Source organism: Budorcas taxicolor, chromosome 23, assembly GCF_023091745.1.
Source record: "Budorcas taxicolor isolate Tak-1 chromosome 23, Takin1.1, whole genome shotgun sequence".
Lineage (NCBI taxonomy): Eukaryota > Metazoa > Chordata > Mammalia > Artiodactyla > Bovidae > Budorcas > Budorcas taxicolor.
In genome coordinates, this window is record NC_068932.1 from 20,312,463 (window position 1) to 20,333,988 (window position 21,526).

The 21,526-nt window shown below is 41.0% G+C and overlaps 1 protein-coding gene across 2 annotated transcripts; it reads right to left on the reverse strand.

The window, feature by feature from the left end:
• Window positions 1-2,337: 2,337 nt before the first annotated feature.
• LOC128067739 (cytochrome c oxidase assembly protein COX15 homolog) lies at window positions 2,338-21,451 on the reverse strand. Of its 2 annotated transcripts, XR_008201425.1 has the most exons (10): window positions 21,298-21,451; window positions 19,967-20,157; window positions 17,222-17,344; window positions 16,754-16,940; window positions 11,560-11,727; window positions 9,282-9,363; window positions 7,383-7,537; window positions 5,633-5,746; window positions 4,460-4,694; window positions 2,338-3,843 (listed from the first exon to the last, which is right to left on the reverse strand). XR_008201425.1 is itself a non-coding variant. In XM_052660787.1 (9 exons), the coding sequence occupies exons 1-9, from the start codon at window positions 21,385-21,387 to the stop codon at window positions 4,563-4,565; spliced, it is 1,242 nt and encodes a 413-aa protein (XP_052516747.1). In that variant the 5' UTR covers window positions 21,388-21,451; the 3' UTR covers window positions 3,892-4,562. The 2 variants fall into 2 exon arrangements, 1 of the variants encoding a protein (XP_052516747.1); XM_052660787.1 differs by lacking the exon at window positions 2,338-3,843 and having other exon boundaries at window positions 3,892-4,694.
• Between the last annotated feature and the right edge of the window lie 75 nt (window positions 21,452-21,526).

Consider the following 21,526-nt stretch of genomic DNA (forward strand, 5'->3'; position numbering starts at 1 on the left):
TAATGAAACTGACACTCAGAATGTAGTAATACATGCAAATGAAATGCTCATTGATAGAATCTTCTTGCAAGACTTTTAACAGAATATATGTAATATAGCTGACTGCAGCTCATCATGCTCAATCTTTATAATTGTCTCTGATACTCATTTGTGGTTGCTCACATTTAGGAATAAAATATGAAATACTTTGTCAAAAATAGTATCAGGTTTTCAGTACATCCATTCTGGCTTCTTTAGTTAATATATCCAAGCAACTCATGGTTTTACCATGTTAGTTATTTAAGGTATAAGTATTTATTAGAGCTACTTTAAGGAACTTGGTTGTATTTATGGGGCAGTTCCTAGACTCTCTTACCCAGTGTGCCATTTCTTTTTGCTGTTTTTAAACTTCAAACCAGTTCAGAACTAGTATCTAATTTTCCTTTTGGCTGTGGTATGCAATGAAACTTCAATTGGAATTAAGAATTAAGGTAGAAGTAGTAGCAGATGTTTCAGATTCTCCCAGACTAGTCTCAGGTTATGCTAATTTCATAGTCCTACACTAGGGCCATATGGCTGTCAAACTTGCAAAGATTTGTTGGTATTACAAAAAATATTTGTTAAAAAGACTTTAAAAAAATATCCACATAGACTTCATTTATATTAGTACATTAGTATATATCACTAATGTAATACTAGTATATATATACTAATATATTAGTATATTAGTTTCCTTTCCCCTCTAATATTTCACTATTTCTCAGTACCATTATTAGAGGGACAGAGGAGGAATACATTTGTTGACTTTCTCTGTAAGTCTGAGCAATAATATCATTTTATTTGGAAAACTGAATCATTACCCATACTACAAGGGCTTTCTACTTTTAAAATATATTCAATCGTTGCTTGCCATTTTTATGAAGATCAAAGCTGAAAAAAAAATTGAGAATCCCAGCATGAGTGTAGCCACGCATGCCGAGGCTCTCCTTTTTAGGCAGTGCAGCCACTCATAGGTCTTCTGGCAGCTGATCACTCCTCTCCGCTTCTCCAGGTAAGGCAGCCCTGCGACTCTCTGAAGCAGCCCCTCCTACCAGTTGAGCCTGTTAGAACTGCTGGTGGTGAAGGCACTGCCCCCTAATTAGCTTCATAAAAGTCTTTCTCTGCAAGCAAGAATCGCAGCCACTCTGATTTCTGGAATTTGTTGTTGTTTGAAATTTTTATTCTACAATCCCCCTTTAGCTGAACCCTTCAAGTATACACCTTGTCTCCTCCATGATTTCCGCCCTGAGCATGGGATCCTGCAGTGCTGAAAGGCATCTTTTTATTACGACCCTCAATGAAAAACTCTCTCTTGCTTTCAAAAGCCAAAGGCTGCCTGTATGGCATTACTTTGGGTGGGTGGGGGGTTGCTAAGTTTGTATCTTTTTCTAACACTTAACATTAAATAATAGTTTTGCTGAACAGTTATTGAAATTCTGATACTGTTAAGTAAGTCAGTGTTGAACAAAAGACACAATGCATATTAGAGAGGGGATGCATTGTCCCTTATGCAGGGACATGGGTATATATGTTACACATACCAGTATACAACCCACCATCATGCCAGGACCATAAGAATTGCTGCAGATAAACTGGTTGTCCTACTATTGTGATCATCAGTGTTGGTCTTTGCAGCCAGCATCACTTTTTGTTGTTAAGTTGTTGGACTCTCTTGCAAACCTCATGGTCTGTAGCCTGCCACACTCTTCTGTCCATGGGATTTCCCAAGCAAGAATCCTGGAGTGAGTTACCATTTCCTTCTCCAGGGGAGCTTCCTGACCCAGGGACTGAACCCAAGTCTCCTGCGTTGGCAGGCAGATTCTTTACCACTGAGCCACCCGGAAAGCCCAGCATCACTTTAGGCAGTGGCTAATAATGACCCTTGCCACAATGGACAGCATTTGTCAAAGTAAGTTAGACAAAAGATATTCTGCATTAATTAAGAAAGCGAGGTATTTTAAAACCAACTGACAGGATTGTTGGCTTTTGAAAATATTAAAGGAAATTCATTTCATCTTCTGGGTATGATGACTTAATTTGAAAGCAGTGTCTGGGACATCAGTCTGTAATCATCCATTTTCCATTTAGTCATACAATATTTGGTGGTATGTGTCTGGTTCTGGGAATAATGCAAACAAAATAATTCAGATAATATCCACTCACCAGCTCAGAGATGGGCATTAATAAAGTTATATCACTAAATGCAATCAGATCTGTTTTTCCAAACTTACTCATCTTTAATAAAAGAAAAAAAATGAAGTAAAACATCTGCAACTTGAAATTATTTAATTCATTTGGTACTTTTTTTTTTGGAGGGAACAGTAGCAGCATTAGCATATGGTTCTTTGAGTTGGATCAGACTGCCCTCTCCAGACTCAATTATTAACTAAGAACAACCTTAATTTGGGGATCAGGAGATGATAGTTTGGGAACCTGCCCAGTGACTGCCGCTCTCATTCTTTAGAGAATTCTATCTGGAAGAGGTGATACCCTGCTGGCACACTAACCAGTATCAACACAGTGGATTAAATGAGATAGGGTGAGAGGAAATTTGGAAGGAATGGGAATAAGCTGGTCAGAACTTTCTAAGGTAAGTAAGCTACTAGGGCTACTAGTGGTTCCCAAACTTGTCAGCACATCAGAATCACCCAAGGAATTTGCTAATTATGGCTTTCAGAGATTATGATTTAACTGATCACTGCTAATGCTGGGGTCAGGATTCTGAAAGATTATAATGTGAGAGAAGCTGGGAACCACTGCTGGCAACAGCAAAAGCTGTTTCCTGGCCAGGATTTTTATTAACAAAAAAATCAAAGACAAACTGCTACTTCTATTTTGCTAAGAACCATTTGAGGATGATACACTGTTGGTCACACTGAAACCCAGAGGATACTGGAGTTGAAAGGGAACTGTGATCATTAGTCCAGCAGCTGTACGGGGGCACACCTTAACGTCATTTATGGCTTCCAGATCTGTTTAGCCTGAATAATGTTCTAAAAAACTTGAGACCATTCACATAAAAATCTGGATGTTTGGTTTGTCTGAAAAGTTGGATCTCACAACTGGACCTGCAGAGCAGCAACAGGTTAGCACTCAGCAGAGGTTTAGCCCCTTGATGGGCACCTGCTCTCTGGGTTCACCTGTTTGCACCAGTCTGCCCTAGCAGGCATCTGATTTGGTCCAGGTGGCTCCTACCTTCTACAAAACTAAAAACTAACTTTCTACAACTTTTACCCACTGCTCCCAGCTCTTCCTTCTGCAAGAAGGGGCTTCAACTTGTCAAGGGCAGGATTCTTGCTGTCTCTAAATGTTCTCCAGCTGAATACTCCTAGTTCTTCCAAGTATTTCCGGTGTGAAACAGGTTCTGGACTCCTTGCTGTCCCGGTTCCTGCCTCTTGATACATACGTGCCGTTGAGTATCCTCCTTAAAACATGCAGTACCCAGAATAAAATGCAGCACTTGCAGTGTGGTGTTCTGACTATGGCTGTGACACTTCTATTCGTAGAATCTTAACCACCACTAGTTTTTACCATTGTCATCACATGGTTGGTTCATACTGAGCCTGTGTCCAACTGAAGTCCCTAAGTCTTTTTTTATATGAAGATGATAAGCTAGTTTTCTCTATCCCAAACTTACATAACCTATTTAAATGAAGCTGTTACATTTATGACTGGTTTAATTTCATCTTGATGATGTCACTCTGGAACTGTTTTGTGATCGTCATCTATTCTGTCAGCAATGTTGGGTTGCTCCATCCTCAAATATGGTCTTTGTGATGCCTTCATCCAAATTGCTGATTTTAAAATGTTGAATAAGACAGAGCCCTGTGAAATATCAACAGAGGCCAAAATCACACCAATTCATTAGTCAGTAATTTGTTTAAATAACCAAAGAGATGTCCATGTACTACACCATCAAGGCTGTATTTTTCTTATCCCTAAGGCTCTTAGGAAACCTTTCAGGAACTGATTTATACTATTCTCCATTCATCTCATGTAGTGACGTAACAGCCCTATCACAGGAGGAACTAGGTTAGTGCTTTCCCCCATTTTGAAAATCAAGACACTAGAAGAAAACAGCTATTTCTTGCTGAAGGCTATCTGAGTACTTTAGGATATTGCTAATCCATCCATTTGAATCTCTACCTGATCAAAGTACAGTTGAGATCATAAGAATTTCTACTCAGGCAGAATCCAGGACTCAGGAGGTCAAGGAAACAGATTATACATGTAGAACCAACAGCCTGTCAACATTTAAGAAAACTGACACAGAGCCTGTTAAGAAGAAAATGACAGACAATTCTTTCTCTACATTAAATCTGATTTTCAACAGATTTAAAAAGGAACCTTGAGCAAAACCACACTTAATGACTTGCTTGATCCAGTGATTGTCCCAAAAACAGGCAAAGAATTTAAATAACTTGACCAATTTGGAAACCACCTGGTATGCCAAGGTCCTCCTCTCAGAAAAGCTCAAATTCTTGTGCTTTCTGATGATCTCTCAAAAGCACAGTTTCAGTCCTAGGAAGCTGATCTTCTGAGAATTATTTTGGGACTCTTCGGAGTTCATTCATGAGCCAAAGGGCAACGCTGAGCAGAGCCAGGGAGCCCGACTGGTGAGTGGCAGCCAAAGGAGTTGGGACATACATCAGCAGAGTACTAATGCCCAAGCCCACCTGTCACAAAGAAAAGCAAGCAGTAAGCCAAGGGGGAAACACACGTTCAGAACTGAAATGACTGGCATGGATAACCAGACACACAAACCCTCCACACTTTCCCATCAGAACTTTACAGAATATATTTTAAAATTTCACAAGCAAATAGACTTACAACAAAAGAAATTCAAATTAGATAAAACTAAAATTCCCCCTAATTATCCTTCATCTAGCCCTGTTCTCTTCCCCAAAGGCAGCCACTATTACCAGTTTCTCACACTTGTATTTTTATACACATGCTTAAAGAAAAATGTAACCGCTTTTAAAAAATGTATTGCTTTGTCATTTTTTTTCACATAATAATGTATGTCTTGAGATCTTATTATTTTAAACTGCTATACAGTATTCCACAGTATGGCTATATCACAGGTGTTTATTTGGGTGGTTTCTAATTTTCACTTATCACAGTAATTCCATCATGAATTCCCTGGGAACAGCTCTTTGTGCATTAGAGTATCTCCAGGGCAGGCAAAAATAAGCCAATGTGCTTGATCAAAGGACTAAACATTTTAACACTTCAAAAAATATTGCCAAATGTCCTCAAAAAAAGAAACTATAACAAATCATGCTCTCACCAAGAATATACAAATGTATGTTTTCCTATACCCATGCCAATGCCTTTTTTTTTTTCATTTTTTTCCAATCTGACAGGTACAAAATGGCACACAGTGCTTTAATTTGTTCCTCTCTGATCCTGAGTGAGGCTAAAGGAGTTTTTCATATTTACTGGCCATTCACATCATTTCTCTTGTGAGAATTGTGTCTTAATATCCTTTACTTATTTTATTTTCTGGTTGTTCATCTTTTAGTCTACTATGAATATTTTCTCCTAGCCTGTCACCTTTCTTTTTAAATTTTGTTTTGGGGACACCTTCAGAATCAAAAGAAGTGGCTTATACCTGTGTATACGCCAAAGCTAGCAGAGTGGTGGCTGCTATCTTGGTCCTTCGAGGAAGGGGAATTCTTCGGGAGAGGAAGTAGAGTACCGTAATGGCAGTAACTGAAGTGATGCCCTGTAGGGTAGAAAAAGTCTCATCAGGTGCCAAAAGAATGTCCTACCCCCTGGTTTCTGCTCACCTTCCAGCTAATTCCCCCAGATCCACTGAGTAACTACTCAACACTTTCCCCTCCCAGGCAGAGAACGACCCGATGACTCCTCAAGCTCTTCCCTGCTCCTCTTCTGCTCGCCACTTCAGTGCAGTGGAGGCGTGGCTCCGCTTAAAGTTTCTGCACTTTATACATACTGACTGTCTCCCAGCAATCTTACCCACCTTCCAATGTGGGTGTCTGCCCGGTGTGGCCCTCAGGTTTTAAATTACTCTTTGCATCAATTCAGTTCAATTCAGTCACTCAGTCGTGTCTGACTCTTTGCGACCCCATGAACCGCAGGACGCCAGGCCTCCCTGTCCATCACCAACTCCCGGAGTTAACCCAAACTCATGTCCATTGAGTCGGTGATGCCACCCAACCATCTCATCCTCTTACTTACCCTAATTTTATCTCTATTCTAATCCTGTATTTTTAAAACAAGGCTGATCCCAGCACACGAGAGTTACTATTTTCCTGGGCTATGAGTAGAGGAGGTGGTGGTTCTTCCAGCTAGTGTTAAAAAGATCTAACGTCTCCTTTTCATTACCACTTTAGAAAGAGAGTGTGGAGCTGGCAGTAGGATTTCCCACCTTCCATGATATCAAGGAAAATGTTTTCTATCATTTTCTATACCAATTTCACATTTTTCTCTTCATAGCCATCCAATTTCAACCAGTCTTTACTTATTCCAAAATGCTGTGTGGCAGTGGGGACTGACCCCACACAAGGTAACTTGCCCTAGTCCTAGCATTCCCTCTGGAAATGAGGCCCCTGGGCCCCTCTCTCTGGGTGCCCTACTGTCATCTCACGCTCAACCTACCTCAGTCTGCTGACATCCTCTGTCCCTGGCTCAACACTCATTTCAATAGTCCCATTCCTGCTGGTGTGTTTTAAACATGTCACAGAAGAAACTCTAGGATCGCCTTTGATCTTTCTTCACTTCTGTTCCTGCAGCCAGTCTTCCAATCACAACAGCCTCTTTCAGATTCGTCTTCTCAAGTCTGGGTCCTACCATGAAGCCCTGAACCTTATCACTCTCACAGCATTACTACAATAGCACTACTGCTTCTCCCAGGTCTCCTTGCCACTAACCTTTCCCTGAGCCCTGATTTATCATGCTCAGGCCACCAAGCAATCTTAACACGACTCAGAGTAGGTCCGTAATAAATATTAGCTTAAATAAGATGAGGAGTATCTATGATGCTCTTAGCTCCTTGGGGTCTTGGTGCAGCCCTGACGGCTATGTGTTTAGCAACCACTGTCTTTACACTCTCTTCTCTACTTGGCCTCATTTCTGCTAAAATGACTCTTCTTTGCATGTGCAGGATTGAGGAGAATTAACTTTAAAAAGCTGGCAGTATCCTGCACGTCAGAATTTGGCTAGAAGCATGTGGATAGTTAAGACAGAAACATCACATCAGAAAACTGGTACTAAATTTCTTCTAAAAAGAACTGTAGTACCCAATCTACCATCTCAATGTTGCTAGCAGTGCTTCAGACACCCATAGCCTGTGAGAGGTTCCTTGTGTGTAGTAGCCAGTAACCGCCAGCCAGACTTACCAGAACCCGGTGATCAAACTGCACCATGGTGGGATTCTCGAAAACATTCCTCGGGAGAGGGGAGAAGGTAAAGAGATCCTCTGGGATCCAAGATTCTCCCATCTTGGGGAAGGAGTTGTAAACAAGTCCAGCATCCAGCCCTGCCACAAAAGCCCCTGGGTTCCAAGGTAAATAGTATTTATTAAAATGAGAGAAAGAAGAGATAAAATACTAGTTCTGACATGAAAGTGAAAGTTCCCTTTGTGACCCCATGGACTGTAGCCCGCCAGGCTCCTCTGTCCATGGAATTCTGCAGGCAAGAATACTGGAATGAGTAACCATTCCCTTCTCCATGGGATCTTCCTAACCTAGGGACTGAACCCAGGTTTTGATCTGCACTGTAGGCAGATTCTTTACCCTCTGAGCCACCAGGGAAGTTCTGACATAGAAAATGTTTATTATGTTAGAGTTAGACAAAAGGAATAGTCAGAGAATAGAAAGATCTACAGCAGGGGTTCTCAAACTGTGCTGTATTCACCAAGGAATACACCATGGAAACTTAAAAAAAAAAACTTGCATCCTCACCTACTTCCACCCCAAGATTCTGGCATGCCTCCCCTAGAGGGGTTGATGAGAAGCTCTAGAGAGAGGAATATTTGGAAAAGTTCCTTTACTGACTGTGATATGAGTTCTCCTTACTGCCTCGCCTCCCTACCGCCAACTGATCTATTCTGGACCTAGTTAATTTACTCTTTCACGTCCTCAAGTTTCCACTTAAATGTCACTTTATCAAAGAGATCTCTCCAATAATCCTCTATAAGATAGCACTCCCCAACCCCATGTCTATCCCCTTATCTTGCTTTACTTCCTTCGAAGCACTCAACATCATCTGGCATGTTATGGGTTTTATTTATCTGTCTTCCCCAAGTGCTCAAAAATAATCTTATAAACTAAACCCTGGATAAACATACAAAGAAGGTATCCATGAATTTAATGGATAACTGATCCATTATTTATGATCACAGAAGATTTGGGTATGTTAAATCATATTCTTTATTTTTCTAAATTGCATTTATGAAGTCAAATTGTTCTTCCATCAAAAAAAGGGGGAGGGAGATTTGGGTGGGATCACTGGTTTGATGGTTTTATTTAGAGCTGTGCTATCCAATCAAACTTCCTGCGATGATGGAAATGTTCTATATCTGTCATCTATCCAGTACAACAGCTGCAAGCCACTCACTGTGGTTACTGAGCACTTGAAATGTGGCTACTGTGACTGAGAAACTAAATTTTATTTGCTTTTAATTAATTTAAGCTTAAATAGTCACATGAAGCTAGTGGTTATTGTACAGGGCAGGTCTAGAGTAAGAAAGGTAAAGCTGTGATTTAAAGAATGAGAGAGATCTGTTTTAGTCTCTTTGCCCCAATAAACTCCCCACCTAAAGGCCATCTTTGAGGGCAGGCTTTTGTCTGACCTATCTTGGTATAATGTAATAACAATAATGTTTATATGATAACAACAGCTAACACTTACATAGCCTTTGCTACATGTGAGGTGCTAAATACTTCACATATATTACTTAAACTATTATTATCTTTCCCATTTTACAGATGAGGTCACTGAGGCCCAGACAGGTTACACAGCTTGTCCAAGGTCATATAGTTTATAGATGATAAAGCCAGGATCTGAACCTAGACAGTTTGGATCCAAGTAGATGTTCAATATTTTTGTTCAACTAGCTGAAAAGCAGGATTTGGGGAAGGAAGGAATAGAAAACAAGAGGGTGAAGATGAGAGGGTAGGTATGAGAGAGGCAGGTGTGAGGAGGAGATATAAAGACGCAGGAGGAAAGCACTAGGCAAGAGATCCCACCTGAAGAGCAAAAAGAAGTTAGGCCACCTTTGATAAGAAGAGTCCTACCTGAGAGAGCCGTAAGGAACACCAGGCCTGCAGTTCCATGAGCAAATCGTCTCAACCGCAGGAGTTGACGCGTTTCAGGCAACTAAATGAGAAAATTGCCAGAGACACTGACTGCAGGAATTGGGAAAGGCAGCCAGATCTCCAAGGACAAACTCCAGAGACAATCTGAGGCCAGATCTTCTCTGACTCCTAGACTAGGTTACGCGCTCCCAGATTTTATTAAATGTATACATTTACTATTTGTCTTTCCTGCTACCTTGTAAGTTTTGTGAAGACAGGAACTGCCATCTCACTTGCTTACTACAGTAATCCTAGCCCAGTAGATGGCATATAGGTATTCAATATACATCTGTTCAGGTATGGAATGATTTGCATCGTTCAGGGAAAACCATTTCACCATGGTTAAAATGATGTGGCTTAAGGTAAAGAACTGGATTTTCATGTCATGTGTAATATTTAGTGTTTAGCAAATATAATTAGAATCAAAACTGTAGAGAGAGTAGAGATTCTTGCATTTAGTGTTTTGGGTAAATTGTTTTTATTTTACTGTAGCCAGCAGCCAGCTTGTGATAATAATCAGGTAATCAACAAATATTTAGTAAGAACTTTATACACAGGCAAAATGAGCACACATGCAAGCATAAAGGAAGATACAAAGGAAAGCCAGAGTGCTGCCCTCAAACGATTTACAATCTAGTATGTGAGGAGTTAGGTCTCATTACTAAGATTTCATAAGACAGTGTATCAGCACTGGCCATTAGAATTTTCTGTGATGATAGAAAAGTTCTATTATCTGTGCTGCCCAATATGTGGCTATGGAGGATCTAAAAAGAGGCTAGAGCAAGTGAAAAAAAAATTTTTTAAGTTAATTTTATTTAAAGTTTAAGTAGATAACAAGTTTGTTTATACAAAGTTATTTTTACTTAATTTTAATTAGAATTTAAATAGCAATAGTGGCTAGGAGCTATTGTGCTGGACAGCACAGTTCTATATGGTTGACTATCATCTCAAATCCTTTCTGTAATTAGTGGCATATAAATAAACAAAAAGAGAAAAACAATTAATAATTTAAAAGTCATTGGTAACCTTTAAGAGTACCATTCAGTTAGGAGTACTTAGGAGACTGTCCTAAGCACTGTACACTTGATATGTGCAAGTGTAGGAGTGAATGTGTAGACGGATATGGATGGGGTGGATGGGGAAGCCAGATGACAAGAAGTGGAAAAAAAGAATGGGTTGTTAGGATGTACAGCTATAGATGTAGATTAGTTTTAGAAGTCTGGCTTTGAAAGTAAGAATAGGAACTAGTCAGATGTGAATTACCTACTATACCAATGTTTCAACCCCATCTGGCTTCCCTGTGGGATGAGTGCCAAGTCAACAACTCCTGTTCTTACTGGGATCCAGACCTCTGGCTCCAGATACCTACGAGATGATTCTACTTAAAAGTCCTACTATCAACCTAAACCTCACTCCATGAACAGCTTATTCAGGCCAACCATGACTTTGACACCTAAAATAATAAGCATTTTAAAATGTATTTCCTTTTAATCAGCACACAGAGAAAATACTTTTAGGTGAGATCACTATGGTTTACTATATTGTCAGATCTGCTGAATGGTAGGGTCCCCACGGGAAAAATGAACAACTTAACATGGCTTTTGTACGCCACTAAGGTCCACAAGCAACTCTCATTCTGGCCTTCTTCACCTCTCCACCCATCATCCTGCTGGGAATCAGAAGTCAAGTGGTCAACTTCCAGTCCCCTATAATGAAAAGAACATCTTTTTGGGGTGTTAGTTCTAGAATGTCTTGTAGGCCTTCACAGAACTGCTCAGCTTCAGCTTCTTCAACATTACTGGTGGGGACATAGACTTGGATTACTGTGATAGTGAATGGTTTGCCTCGGAAATGAACAGAGATCATTCTGTCATTGCTGGTATTCATTCCTTCTTGTTGCTGGTATTCATTCCTTCTTTTACTAAAACTCATGTTTTCTTGATAGGCAATGCTGACAAAATATTTGGCTCCTATACTAATTATCCTTTGAATAAGCCACTCCTGCCCAAAAGCATAAGTGCAGGTTTTACTTTGCCATCCTGAAGCTATCCAGAGTCTCAGAGTTCATTGTTTCTCTAAACTTTGGTATATCCAGCTTCTAGTAAACTGATCGATGTTGCTAAGGCAATGTATTTTGACATGGAACTTCCATTTAGGACCAGAATTTCCATCTCTGACCCTGTCCACATGTGTGGTAAACAATACAGACTGACTTTACCTTGTGCTGAGGAAGCAGCAAGGAGAGCGAGGTCCATAAGCTGGCACAGTAGAGCACAAGGGCTGACCCCAGATGGGCAGCAAGGCGGTACTGACTGACTCGAGGGATGTCATGGGAATCTGGCTTTTCTTCTAATCCACTTTTTACCATATACCATCCCAACAGGCCCTACAATCACAAAGAAAAAGGGTAAACAAAACAAGATTGAAGCTGTCTATACAACTTGACTCCCTGAGAAAATGAGTATCCTCTGACCCCTCCTTTCCATATGTTCCCATATCCCTAGGAACAAAGGAATTGAGACCTACCCAATTTCCACATACAGCACCATAAATACTTAACCACTGTTTAGATTAACATTTTACTGAAGCCTATAGTCAAAGCTGTGGTTTTTCCAGTAGACAGGTATGGATGTTGAGAGTTGGATCATAAAGAAGCTGAGAGCCGAAGAATTGATGCTTTTGAACTGTGGTGTTGGATAAGACTCTAGAGAGTCCCTTGGACTCAAGAAGACCAAACCAGTCAATCCTAAAGGAAATCAGTCCTGAATATTCATTGGAAGGACCGATGCTGAAGCTGAAAGCTCCAATACTTTGGGCACCTGACGCGAAGAATTCATTGGTAAAGATCCTGATGCTGGTAGAGACTGAAGTCAGGAGGAGAAGGGACGATAGAAGATGAGATGGTTGGATGGCATTACCAACTCAGTGGACAAGAGTTAGAACAAGTTCTGGGAGTTGGTGATGGACAGGAAAGCTTGGTGTGCTGCAGTCCATGGGGTCACAAAGAGTCAGACACAACTGAGTGAATTTAATTGAACTGAAGTAGAGCCAAATATGATGGCTACTCCATTTCTTCTAAGAATATGTTGCCCACAGGAGTAGATATAATGGTCATCTGAGTTAAATTCACCTATTCCAGTCCATTTTAGTTCGCTGATGCCTAAAAAGTCAATGTTCACTCTTGCCATCACAGTCAACAAGAGTCCGAAATGCAATACTTGGATGCAATCTCAAAAACGACAGAATGATCTGTTCATTTCCAAGGCAAACCATTCAATATCACAGTAATCCAAGTCTATGTTCCCACTACTGCTGTTGAAGAAGCTGAAGTTGAACGATTCTATGAAGACCTACAAGACCTTCTAGAACTAACACCAAAAAAGATGTCTTTTTCATTATTGGGTACTAGAATGCAAAAGTAGGAAGTCAAGAAACACCTGGAATAATGGGCAAATTTGGCCTTGGAGAACAGAATGAAGCAGGGCAAAGGCTAATAGAGTTTTGCCAAGAGAACACACTGGTCATAGCAAACACCCTCTTCCAACAACACAAGAGAAGACTCTACACATGGACATCACCAGATGGTCAATACCAAAATCAGATTGATTATATTCTTTGCAGCCAAATATGGAGAAGCTCTATACAGTCAACAAAAACAAGACCAGGAGCTGACTGTGGCTCAGATGATGAACTTCTTATTACCAAATTCAGACTTAAACTGAAGAAAGGAGGGGAAACCGCTAGACCATTCAGGTATGACCTAAATCAAATCCCTTATGATTATACTGAGGAAGTGAGAAATAGATTCAAGGGATTAGATCTGATAGAATGCCTGAAGAACTATGGACGGAGGTTTGTAACACTGTACAGGAGGCAGGGATCAAGACCATCCCCAAGAAAAAGAAATGCAAAACGGCAAAATGGTTGTCTGAGGAGGCCTTACAAATAGCTGTGAAAAGAAGAGAAATGAAAGGCAAAGGAGAAAAGGAAAGATATAAGCATCTGAATGCAGAGTTCCAAAGAATAGCAAGAAGAGATAAGAAAGCCTTCCTCAGCAATCAATGCAAAGAAATAGAGGAAAACAACAGAATGGGAAAGACTAGAGATTTCTTCAAGAAAATTAGAGATACCAAGGGAACATTTCATGCAAAGATGGGCACAATGAAGGACAGAAATGGTATGGACCTAACAGAAGCAGAAGATATTAAGAAGAGGTACAAGAATACAGAGAAGAGCTATGTAAGAAAGATCTTCACAACCCAGATAATCGTGATGGTATGATCACTCACCTAGAGCCAGACATTCTGGAGTGCGAAGTCAAGTGGGCCTTAGGAAGCATCACTATGAAGAAAGCTAGTGGAGGTGATGGAATTCCAGTTGAGCTATTTCAAATCCTAAAAGATGATGCTGTGAAAGTGCTGCACTCAATATGCCAGCAAATTTGGAAAACTCAGCAGTGGCCACAGGACTGGAAGAGGTCAGTTTTCATTCCAATCCCAAAGAAAGGCAATGCCAAAGAATGCTCAAACTACCACACAACTGCACCCATCTCACACACTAGTAAAGTAACGCTCAAAATTCTCCAAGCCTGGCTGCAATAGTACATGAACCATGAACTTCCAGATGTTTAAGCTGGATTTAGAAAAGGCAGAGGAACCAGAGATCAAATTGCCAAAATCCGCTAGATCACTGAAAGAGCAAGAGATCTCCAGAAAAACATCTATTTCTGCTTTATCGACTATGCCAAAGCCTCTGACTGTGTGGATCACAAGAAATTGTGGAAAGTTCTGAAAGAGATGGGAATACCAGACCACCTGACCTGCCTCTTGAGAAATCTGTATGCAGGTCAGGAAGCAACAATTAGAACTGGACATGGAACAACAGACTGGTTCCAAATCGGGAAAGGAGTACGCCAAGGCTGTATACTGTCACCCTGCTTATTTAACTTATATGCAGAGTACATCATGAGAAACGCTGGGCTGGATGAAGCACAAGCTGGAATCAAGATTGCTGGGAGAAATATCAATAACCTCAGATAGCAGATGGCACCACCGTTATGGCAGAAAGCGAAGAACTAAGGAGCCTCTTCGTGCAAGTGAAAGAGGAGAGTGAAAAAGTTGGCTTAAAACTCAAAATTCAGAAAACTAAGATCATGGCATCCAGTCCCATCACTTCATGGGAAATAGATGGGGAAACAGTGGAAACAGTGACAGGCTTTACTTTTTTAGGCTCCAAAATCACTGCAGATGGTGACTACAGCCATGAAATTAAAAAACGTTTGCTCTTTGGAAGAGAAGTTATGACCAATCTAGACAGCATATTAAAAAGCAGATACATTACTTTGCCAACAAAGGTCCGTCTAGTCAAATCTATGATTTTTCCAGTAGTCATGTATGGATGTGAGAGTCGGACTATCAAGAAAGCTGAGTGCCGAAGAACTGATGCTTTGAACTGTGGTGCTGGAGCAGACTCTTGAGAGTCCCTTGGACTGCAAGGAGATCCAACCGGTCCATCCTAAAGGAACTCAGTCCTGAATATTCATTGGCAGGACTAATTCCTGAAGCTGAAACTCCAGTACTTTGGCTACCTGATGGGAAGAACTGACTCATCTGAAAAGACCCTGATGCTGGGAAAGATTGAAGGCAGGAGGAGAAGGGGACGACAGAGGATGAGATGGTTGGATGGCATCACTGACTCGATGGACATGAGTTTGAGTAAACTCCCAGAGTTGGTGATGGACAGGGAGGCCTAACGAGCTGCATGCAGTCCATGGGGTCGCAAAGAGTCGGACACAACTGAGTAACTGAACTGATCTGAAGAGCCAAATACAGAAAAGTACACAAACGTGTATTTTGGACAAAACCTTCTGGACAAATTCTTGCCATAATTTAACATTACATAAATAGTGAAATATGAAAGTAAAAAGACAGGTGATTTGACAAAAACTAGACTGTGAAAGCTTTAGAGAAGCTTGACAAAGATAACTGCTTAAAAACAATTATTCTCATGTTAGGTGGGAACAGACAATTATCAAAGTTTGTGGGAGGGCAAGTCATAAAAATCTGTAAAGTTTTTCAGGCAAATTGGTTTGCCAGTGTCTAAATTTCTACTCCTTTTTTAAAAAAATTATAATGAAAGTACATGCTTAAGTGCAAAAGTTTAAGGTACGTATTATTATTCCACGATTCTGTTTAACTGACTTTTCATTTAACAAAACTGTCAGTTCTAGTCATATCATATAAGGTACAGCCCTTTCACGCCAACCCTCACCAGCTAACAGAATCATGTTAATATAAATATATGCTCCTCAAGGTCTCTGGCTCTTTCTTTCCCCCTTCACTATTACCCTAGATGTTCTCATTATCTTGATTTTATCTGCAGAGCGTGCTGGAAGATGAGGGCATTCACAGTGTGATCTGCCAGCCCCCACTTTCTTCCTCCCAAAACCCTATCTGCCATCTTCAAATTTTTGCCTCCCTGAAGGTCTGACTTAAGTGTTGTTTTTTTTTTTTTAATTTTAAAACAAACTTTTGTTTTACCAACTATCCCTAGTTTCTATTAGATTTTTATTATGTCTAACTCTATTATCTGTTTCTATCCCTTCTATTTTGTCTCTTCCATCTCCCTCCTTTATTTCTAATCATGAGTTGCTGGTATTCTTACCACTTTGATTTAAATCAACCAATTAGCTTCCTCCTGACCAAATCTTGATATTTCTTCAAGGCTCTGAGACGCTTCGTTAGAGCCTGTATATCTTGCCCCACATACTCCCATGTGTCCTCTCTAACATCCCTTTACTTGGCTCTCAGGCTTCCCTAACCCCAGAACTGCAGAAGTCATTCTTTTCCTTAAGAGAAGTTCAACTTACACAACGTTAATCACCATTTACACTTGAACATCTCTCAGTTACCTCTGTATTCAAAGATCCTTCATCCCACAAAATGGTTCTCTCTGGAAATTTCCCTATTTGTTTCTACAGCCATTCTAGCATAGGGATCCCACTTCCCTATAGAGCAGGCAAGTTAGAAAAAGGGAGGAGACCAAGGACTCAGAAAGAGCGCCATGATGGGAAAGAAACTCTAATTCTTGTGACACAAAAACATATTTACTGAGCGCTTACTGATTCCAGACACTAAGTACTTTACATGCACGATCTTTTTAAATATTCATACAACCTAAGCATTAGGGTCTATTATTTTCCCCATTTACGGGTAAGACAAGCACAACCTACAGAGGTTAGACAACAAGCCCTATTAGGTGACAGAGCTGGGCCTTGAAGCCAGGCCTATGACACTAAAATCCATGTTCTTACCCCCTTTGTTATACTGTTTCAAAGATTACTTTACTAAAAACATGTCCACTAGGAAGCTCCTGAGAACATTTCTGCTTTCCCAAACTTGAGTAAATCTCACCTGGAAGCAAACTAAACCACAGAGGGCAAGAACACGTCCTTTCAGGCCACGGGTGAGCCAGCCCTTTTTCCAAAAGTAGGCAGCAGGCAGGATGTATGCGAGGCCTACAAGGCGACCCCACATTCGGTGTGAGTACTCCATGTACCAGATGAACTTGAATTCCGCCAGCGTCATATCATGATTCAAGCTGGGTGAAAAGGGAAGTCAAAAACAGAAAGATCCATCTGATTTTTATTTTCTGATAGAATGCAGGAACATTCTTGGTTTTGAAACTTGACCAGTCTGCCATCTTCCTCATCAGCCACCTCAGAATCACTTTGGAAATGGAGGTTTAGAGTAGGAAGCTTGCTAAACATACCTAAATCACATATCAAAGAAGAATAGAACCCACTGTTCTGAAATGTTTTAAATAAGAAAAAGATTGAGTGGATCTACTGGGATGTCTACCCAATTTTCTATAATACTTACATTTTAAATTCTGGAAATTGCTGATATTTTTGGAATTCTGCTTCCCATTCCTTTTTGCTTGTGGGTGGCTTCATCTCCTTTATTAAATGCCAATCTACCATTGAGAGGCCAGACTCTGTCAACCTTAAGATAGGGAAGAAATTTGAGTGTATGTGTTAAATTTCAGTGTGTATATGGGTGTGCACCACACTCAATTACTCATAAATGATTTACAGTAGCAAGCAGATCTGAACTTGACTCCTATAAAAGTAAACGTATCATTTCATTGTTTCCTCTTTTGACAACTTGCTCTCTTCTTACTGCTTAGAATTTTGTCAGAAAGAGCTGCTATCAGGTACAAATTTCTTTACTCCTTGTTCTATTTCATTAAACTCTCCTAATTTCTTTCACTAGCATTCCCTGACAGATAAAATCAACCCTTAGACCAAAGAAATGTGCCCTAAGTGCATAGCCAATATTATTTACACAAGGGGAAGAGACTGCTACAGATATAAATCAGTTGAGGTTACTGAGTGAATTTAAAGACAATAAAAATCAAAACTTATTGATTATCCTACATAACACATAAGGTAAGGGCACAGGGAATGCAGAGAGAATTTGAGGAAGACATACTTTGATAACACTAGAAAGTATTTTCACCAAACGGGGTCAGGGTTCCAAAAGTAAAAAAGCCAACTTCAGGTCTGAGGCAGGATGTGTACAAGACAAACCTGGAACATCTTACCCAGAAAGCAAGGGATCAAAGTTTACCAGGTTCCTGTCAGAAAGACTGGAGTTAATCTGAAGAGGTTCCCACTGACTAAAGACAGGACAACTGGAGCAAACAATCACCACTGCAATGGACTGAAACAAATCAAATATATTTAAACCTATCGGCTCATTAATACTTAAAAACTCACTTTATTGGTCACTTTTGGAAAATGCTTGGAACCAACTTATTACTTTGAAGATTGATAAATAAAGGGAAAGGAATTAAGTGTTTATCCTGCCTTTCCTAACATGTTGTACCTCAGCATAACCAAATCATTGACAAGAGAAAGTTTTTCTTTATAGTTGAGCTAATAAAATACCTATTACAATTTTGCAAATCTAATGAAGTAATAGATTTAGGCAATGATCATCAAGGGCTATTGACATCTTTAACAGACACCAGATATTTATGAATGATCCAGTCACCTATGCAGTATTTTGCTCCCTGTCCCCAACCTGAACCCAACCAAGCAACAAGTCTGTCTACAGGAAATACAGGGGACAATGTTGTTGTTGTTGTTCAGCTGCTCAGTCATGTCTGACTCTTTGCAATCCCATGGACTACAGCACGCCAGGCTTCCCTGTCCTTCACTACCTCCCAGAGTTAGCTCAAACTCATGTCCATTCAGTCGATGATACCATTCAACCATCTCATCCTCTGTCATCCCCTTCTCCTCCTGTCTTCAATCTTTCCCAGCATCAGGGTCTTTTCCAGTGAGTCAGCTCTTTGCATCAGGTGGCCAGAGTATTACAGTTTCAGCTTCAGCATCAGTCCTTCCAATGAATATTCAGGGTTGATTTCCTTTAGGTTTGACTGGTTTGATTTCCTTGTTGTCCAAGGGACTCTTCAAGAGTCTTCTTCAGCACCACAGTTCAAAAGCATCAATGCTTCGGCGCTCAGCCTTCATTATGGCCCAACTCTCATATCCATATATGACTACTGGAAAAACCATAGCTTTGACTATATGGGACTTTGTCAGCAAAGTGATGTCTCTGCTTTTTAATAGGCTGTCTAGGTGTGTCATAGCTTTTGGAACATGTTAAATACCATAAATGCTATTAGCAAAATCCAGACCGTGAGAAACTACAAAGTACAAATGACTTGGGTTTTTTCCACAATAGCAAAAAACTGCAAAGGGTGTAGGGGAGGTGGAGGGAGTAGAATCTAAATCTATAACATCTCTCTATAGATTTAAAGAGACCTGGTCGCTAAGAGTCGGACATGATTGAGCGACTTCACTTACACTTTTCACTTTCATGCATTGGAGAAGGAAATGGCAACCCACTCCAATGTTCTTGCCTGGAGAATCCCAGGGACGGGGGAGCCTGGTGGGCTGCCATCGATGGGGTTGCACAGAGTTGGACACGACTGAAGCGACTTAGCAGCAGCAGCAGAAGCAAGAAGCATGCATGGGCTTCCCAGGTGGCGCTAGTGATAAAGAATCTGCCTGCCAATATATGAGATATAAGAGACACAGGTTCAATCCCTGGGTCAGGAAGATCCCCTGGAGGAGGGCATAGCAATCCACTGCAATATTCTTGCCTGGAGAATCCCATGGACAGAGGAGCCTGGTAGGCTACAGTCCAAGGGTCGCAAAGCATTGGACATGACTGAAGCAACCAAGCATGAAGCATGCACAAGAACCAACAGTGAGATGTGGAAATTATTTGTATGTAATTCAAACAAACTGTACAGAAATTTTTGTGACAAATCTGAACTCTGATTGTAGGGGGAAATATACACAAACAATGCACAGCTAACAGTTAAGACCTGAACCAGTCTTTATGAAGGGCTTCTACAGCATGCATGCATTAATAAAATCCTAAACTGTTCTATGGTGGGGCAAGCCATCAGACATGTTCCTTCTATAGGCCTCAATTTCTGCATACTAAAATGTGGGAGCTAGATTAGATGATTTCTAAGGTCCCTTCCCCCTCCATCATTCTGCATGTCTACTGATGATCCAAACAGCTGACTATAAACAAATTACTCACCTCGTTACTCCACCAAGAATAACTGCTCCAGCCACTGTCCCGCTGCAGACCAGGAGCCATCGGCCCACCACCCGCTCAGCAGCCTTTGAAGGGAGGGACACTGTACCCCTTCCAGGTTGCAAAGCTATATCGGAGATAGTGCTGTATTGCCCTGGCCTCAAGGGGCGCCTGATCCCACAACTGCAACCACACTAAGGATCAAGACAGACAAATTACAACTGGAGAAAGAGGAAAAGGCTTCACTCCACTGCTACTCACACAGTCTCATTGTGTCTGGTATGAAGTACCCTGGTCATATTTCCACTGCTACTGTCCAGGTAAAACATCATCTCTTATCTGGGCTGCATCTACCCCCAACTGGTTTGCCTGCCTCCAATCCATCCCCACACTACATGAACCTTCTTTCTCTCATATTTCTCCCAGACTTAACTCTACACCTAAATATGGATTAAATAAGGATTATTTCCTTTCTTTTATATGATTTTTCTCTAACTGAGGTTCTACTTGTCCCCTGACTGACCTATCACAGATCTCAGCTGGGATGTCACCTCCTCTAGGAAGTATTCCCAGACCCCCCTACATATGTGCTGGGTCACTCTCCCAGCACACTATACCTGTCCATCACACAGCAATGTATCATTTAGTACACAGAGGTTGTCTCTATCTCCCACTAAGCTATGAGCTATAGGACAGCAGTGTCTGGTCAGTCTGGCTTCTACAAACTTCGTTTCATACACAGTTCCTTTACACAACAAGACCTTAATAAAGATTTGACAAATGAGTTACAAACAAATGAACTGTGACTTCCTCTAGGGCAGGAGGCTTGATATTTTATCTTGCTTCCCTGACCCAGGGATCAAATCCGAGTCTCCTGAGTCTTCTGCATTGGCAGGTGTATTCTTTACCACTGAGCCACCTGCGAAGCCCAGTTAACTAAGTAACTTTAGACAAATTAAGCCTCAAGTTACTTATCTGTAGAATGGAGTTACAATCCCTAACCTGACTACCCAGTAGCTTTGAGCAGAAATCAAACATATGGGTAAAAATCACTGAGCTTTTACTATGTGCTAAACCTCTGTGTATATTAACACAACACTTATGAAGTGCTATTATCCCCATACTGCAAACGAGTAAATTGAGGCACAGAAAGGTTACTCAACTTGGCTAAGAGCACACAGCTAGTAAGTGGTGGGTCCGGATCCGGACTCAGGAGCCCTAGACACAGTGAAATGCCTTGTGAACTTCAAGGAGCTAGAGAAACGTGATATGTGAGGATATCTCTTGGCCCTTTCACCCCATGCTCGCCTGCGCGACTCGGTGCTCTGCCCTACCTGTGTTCCAGGCGCCACCCTAGGAACCAGAAGCCGGAGACACGGGCTCCCCAGCAAGGCCGTCAAGGGCGTAAAGAGTAATCGCTGCATACTATAAACAGTGCCCAACGGCCACCTTCAAGCTCCTGCGCTCTCTGGTCTCTTTCCTCCGCCACCAACGGAAGAAGCACTTCCGGGTCACACAAACGAGCTCCTCCTCTTCGGAAGGTCTGAGCGAGCAGTGACTGCG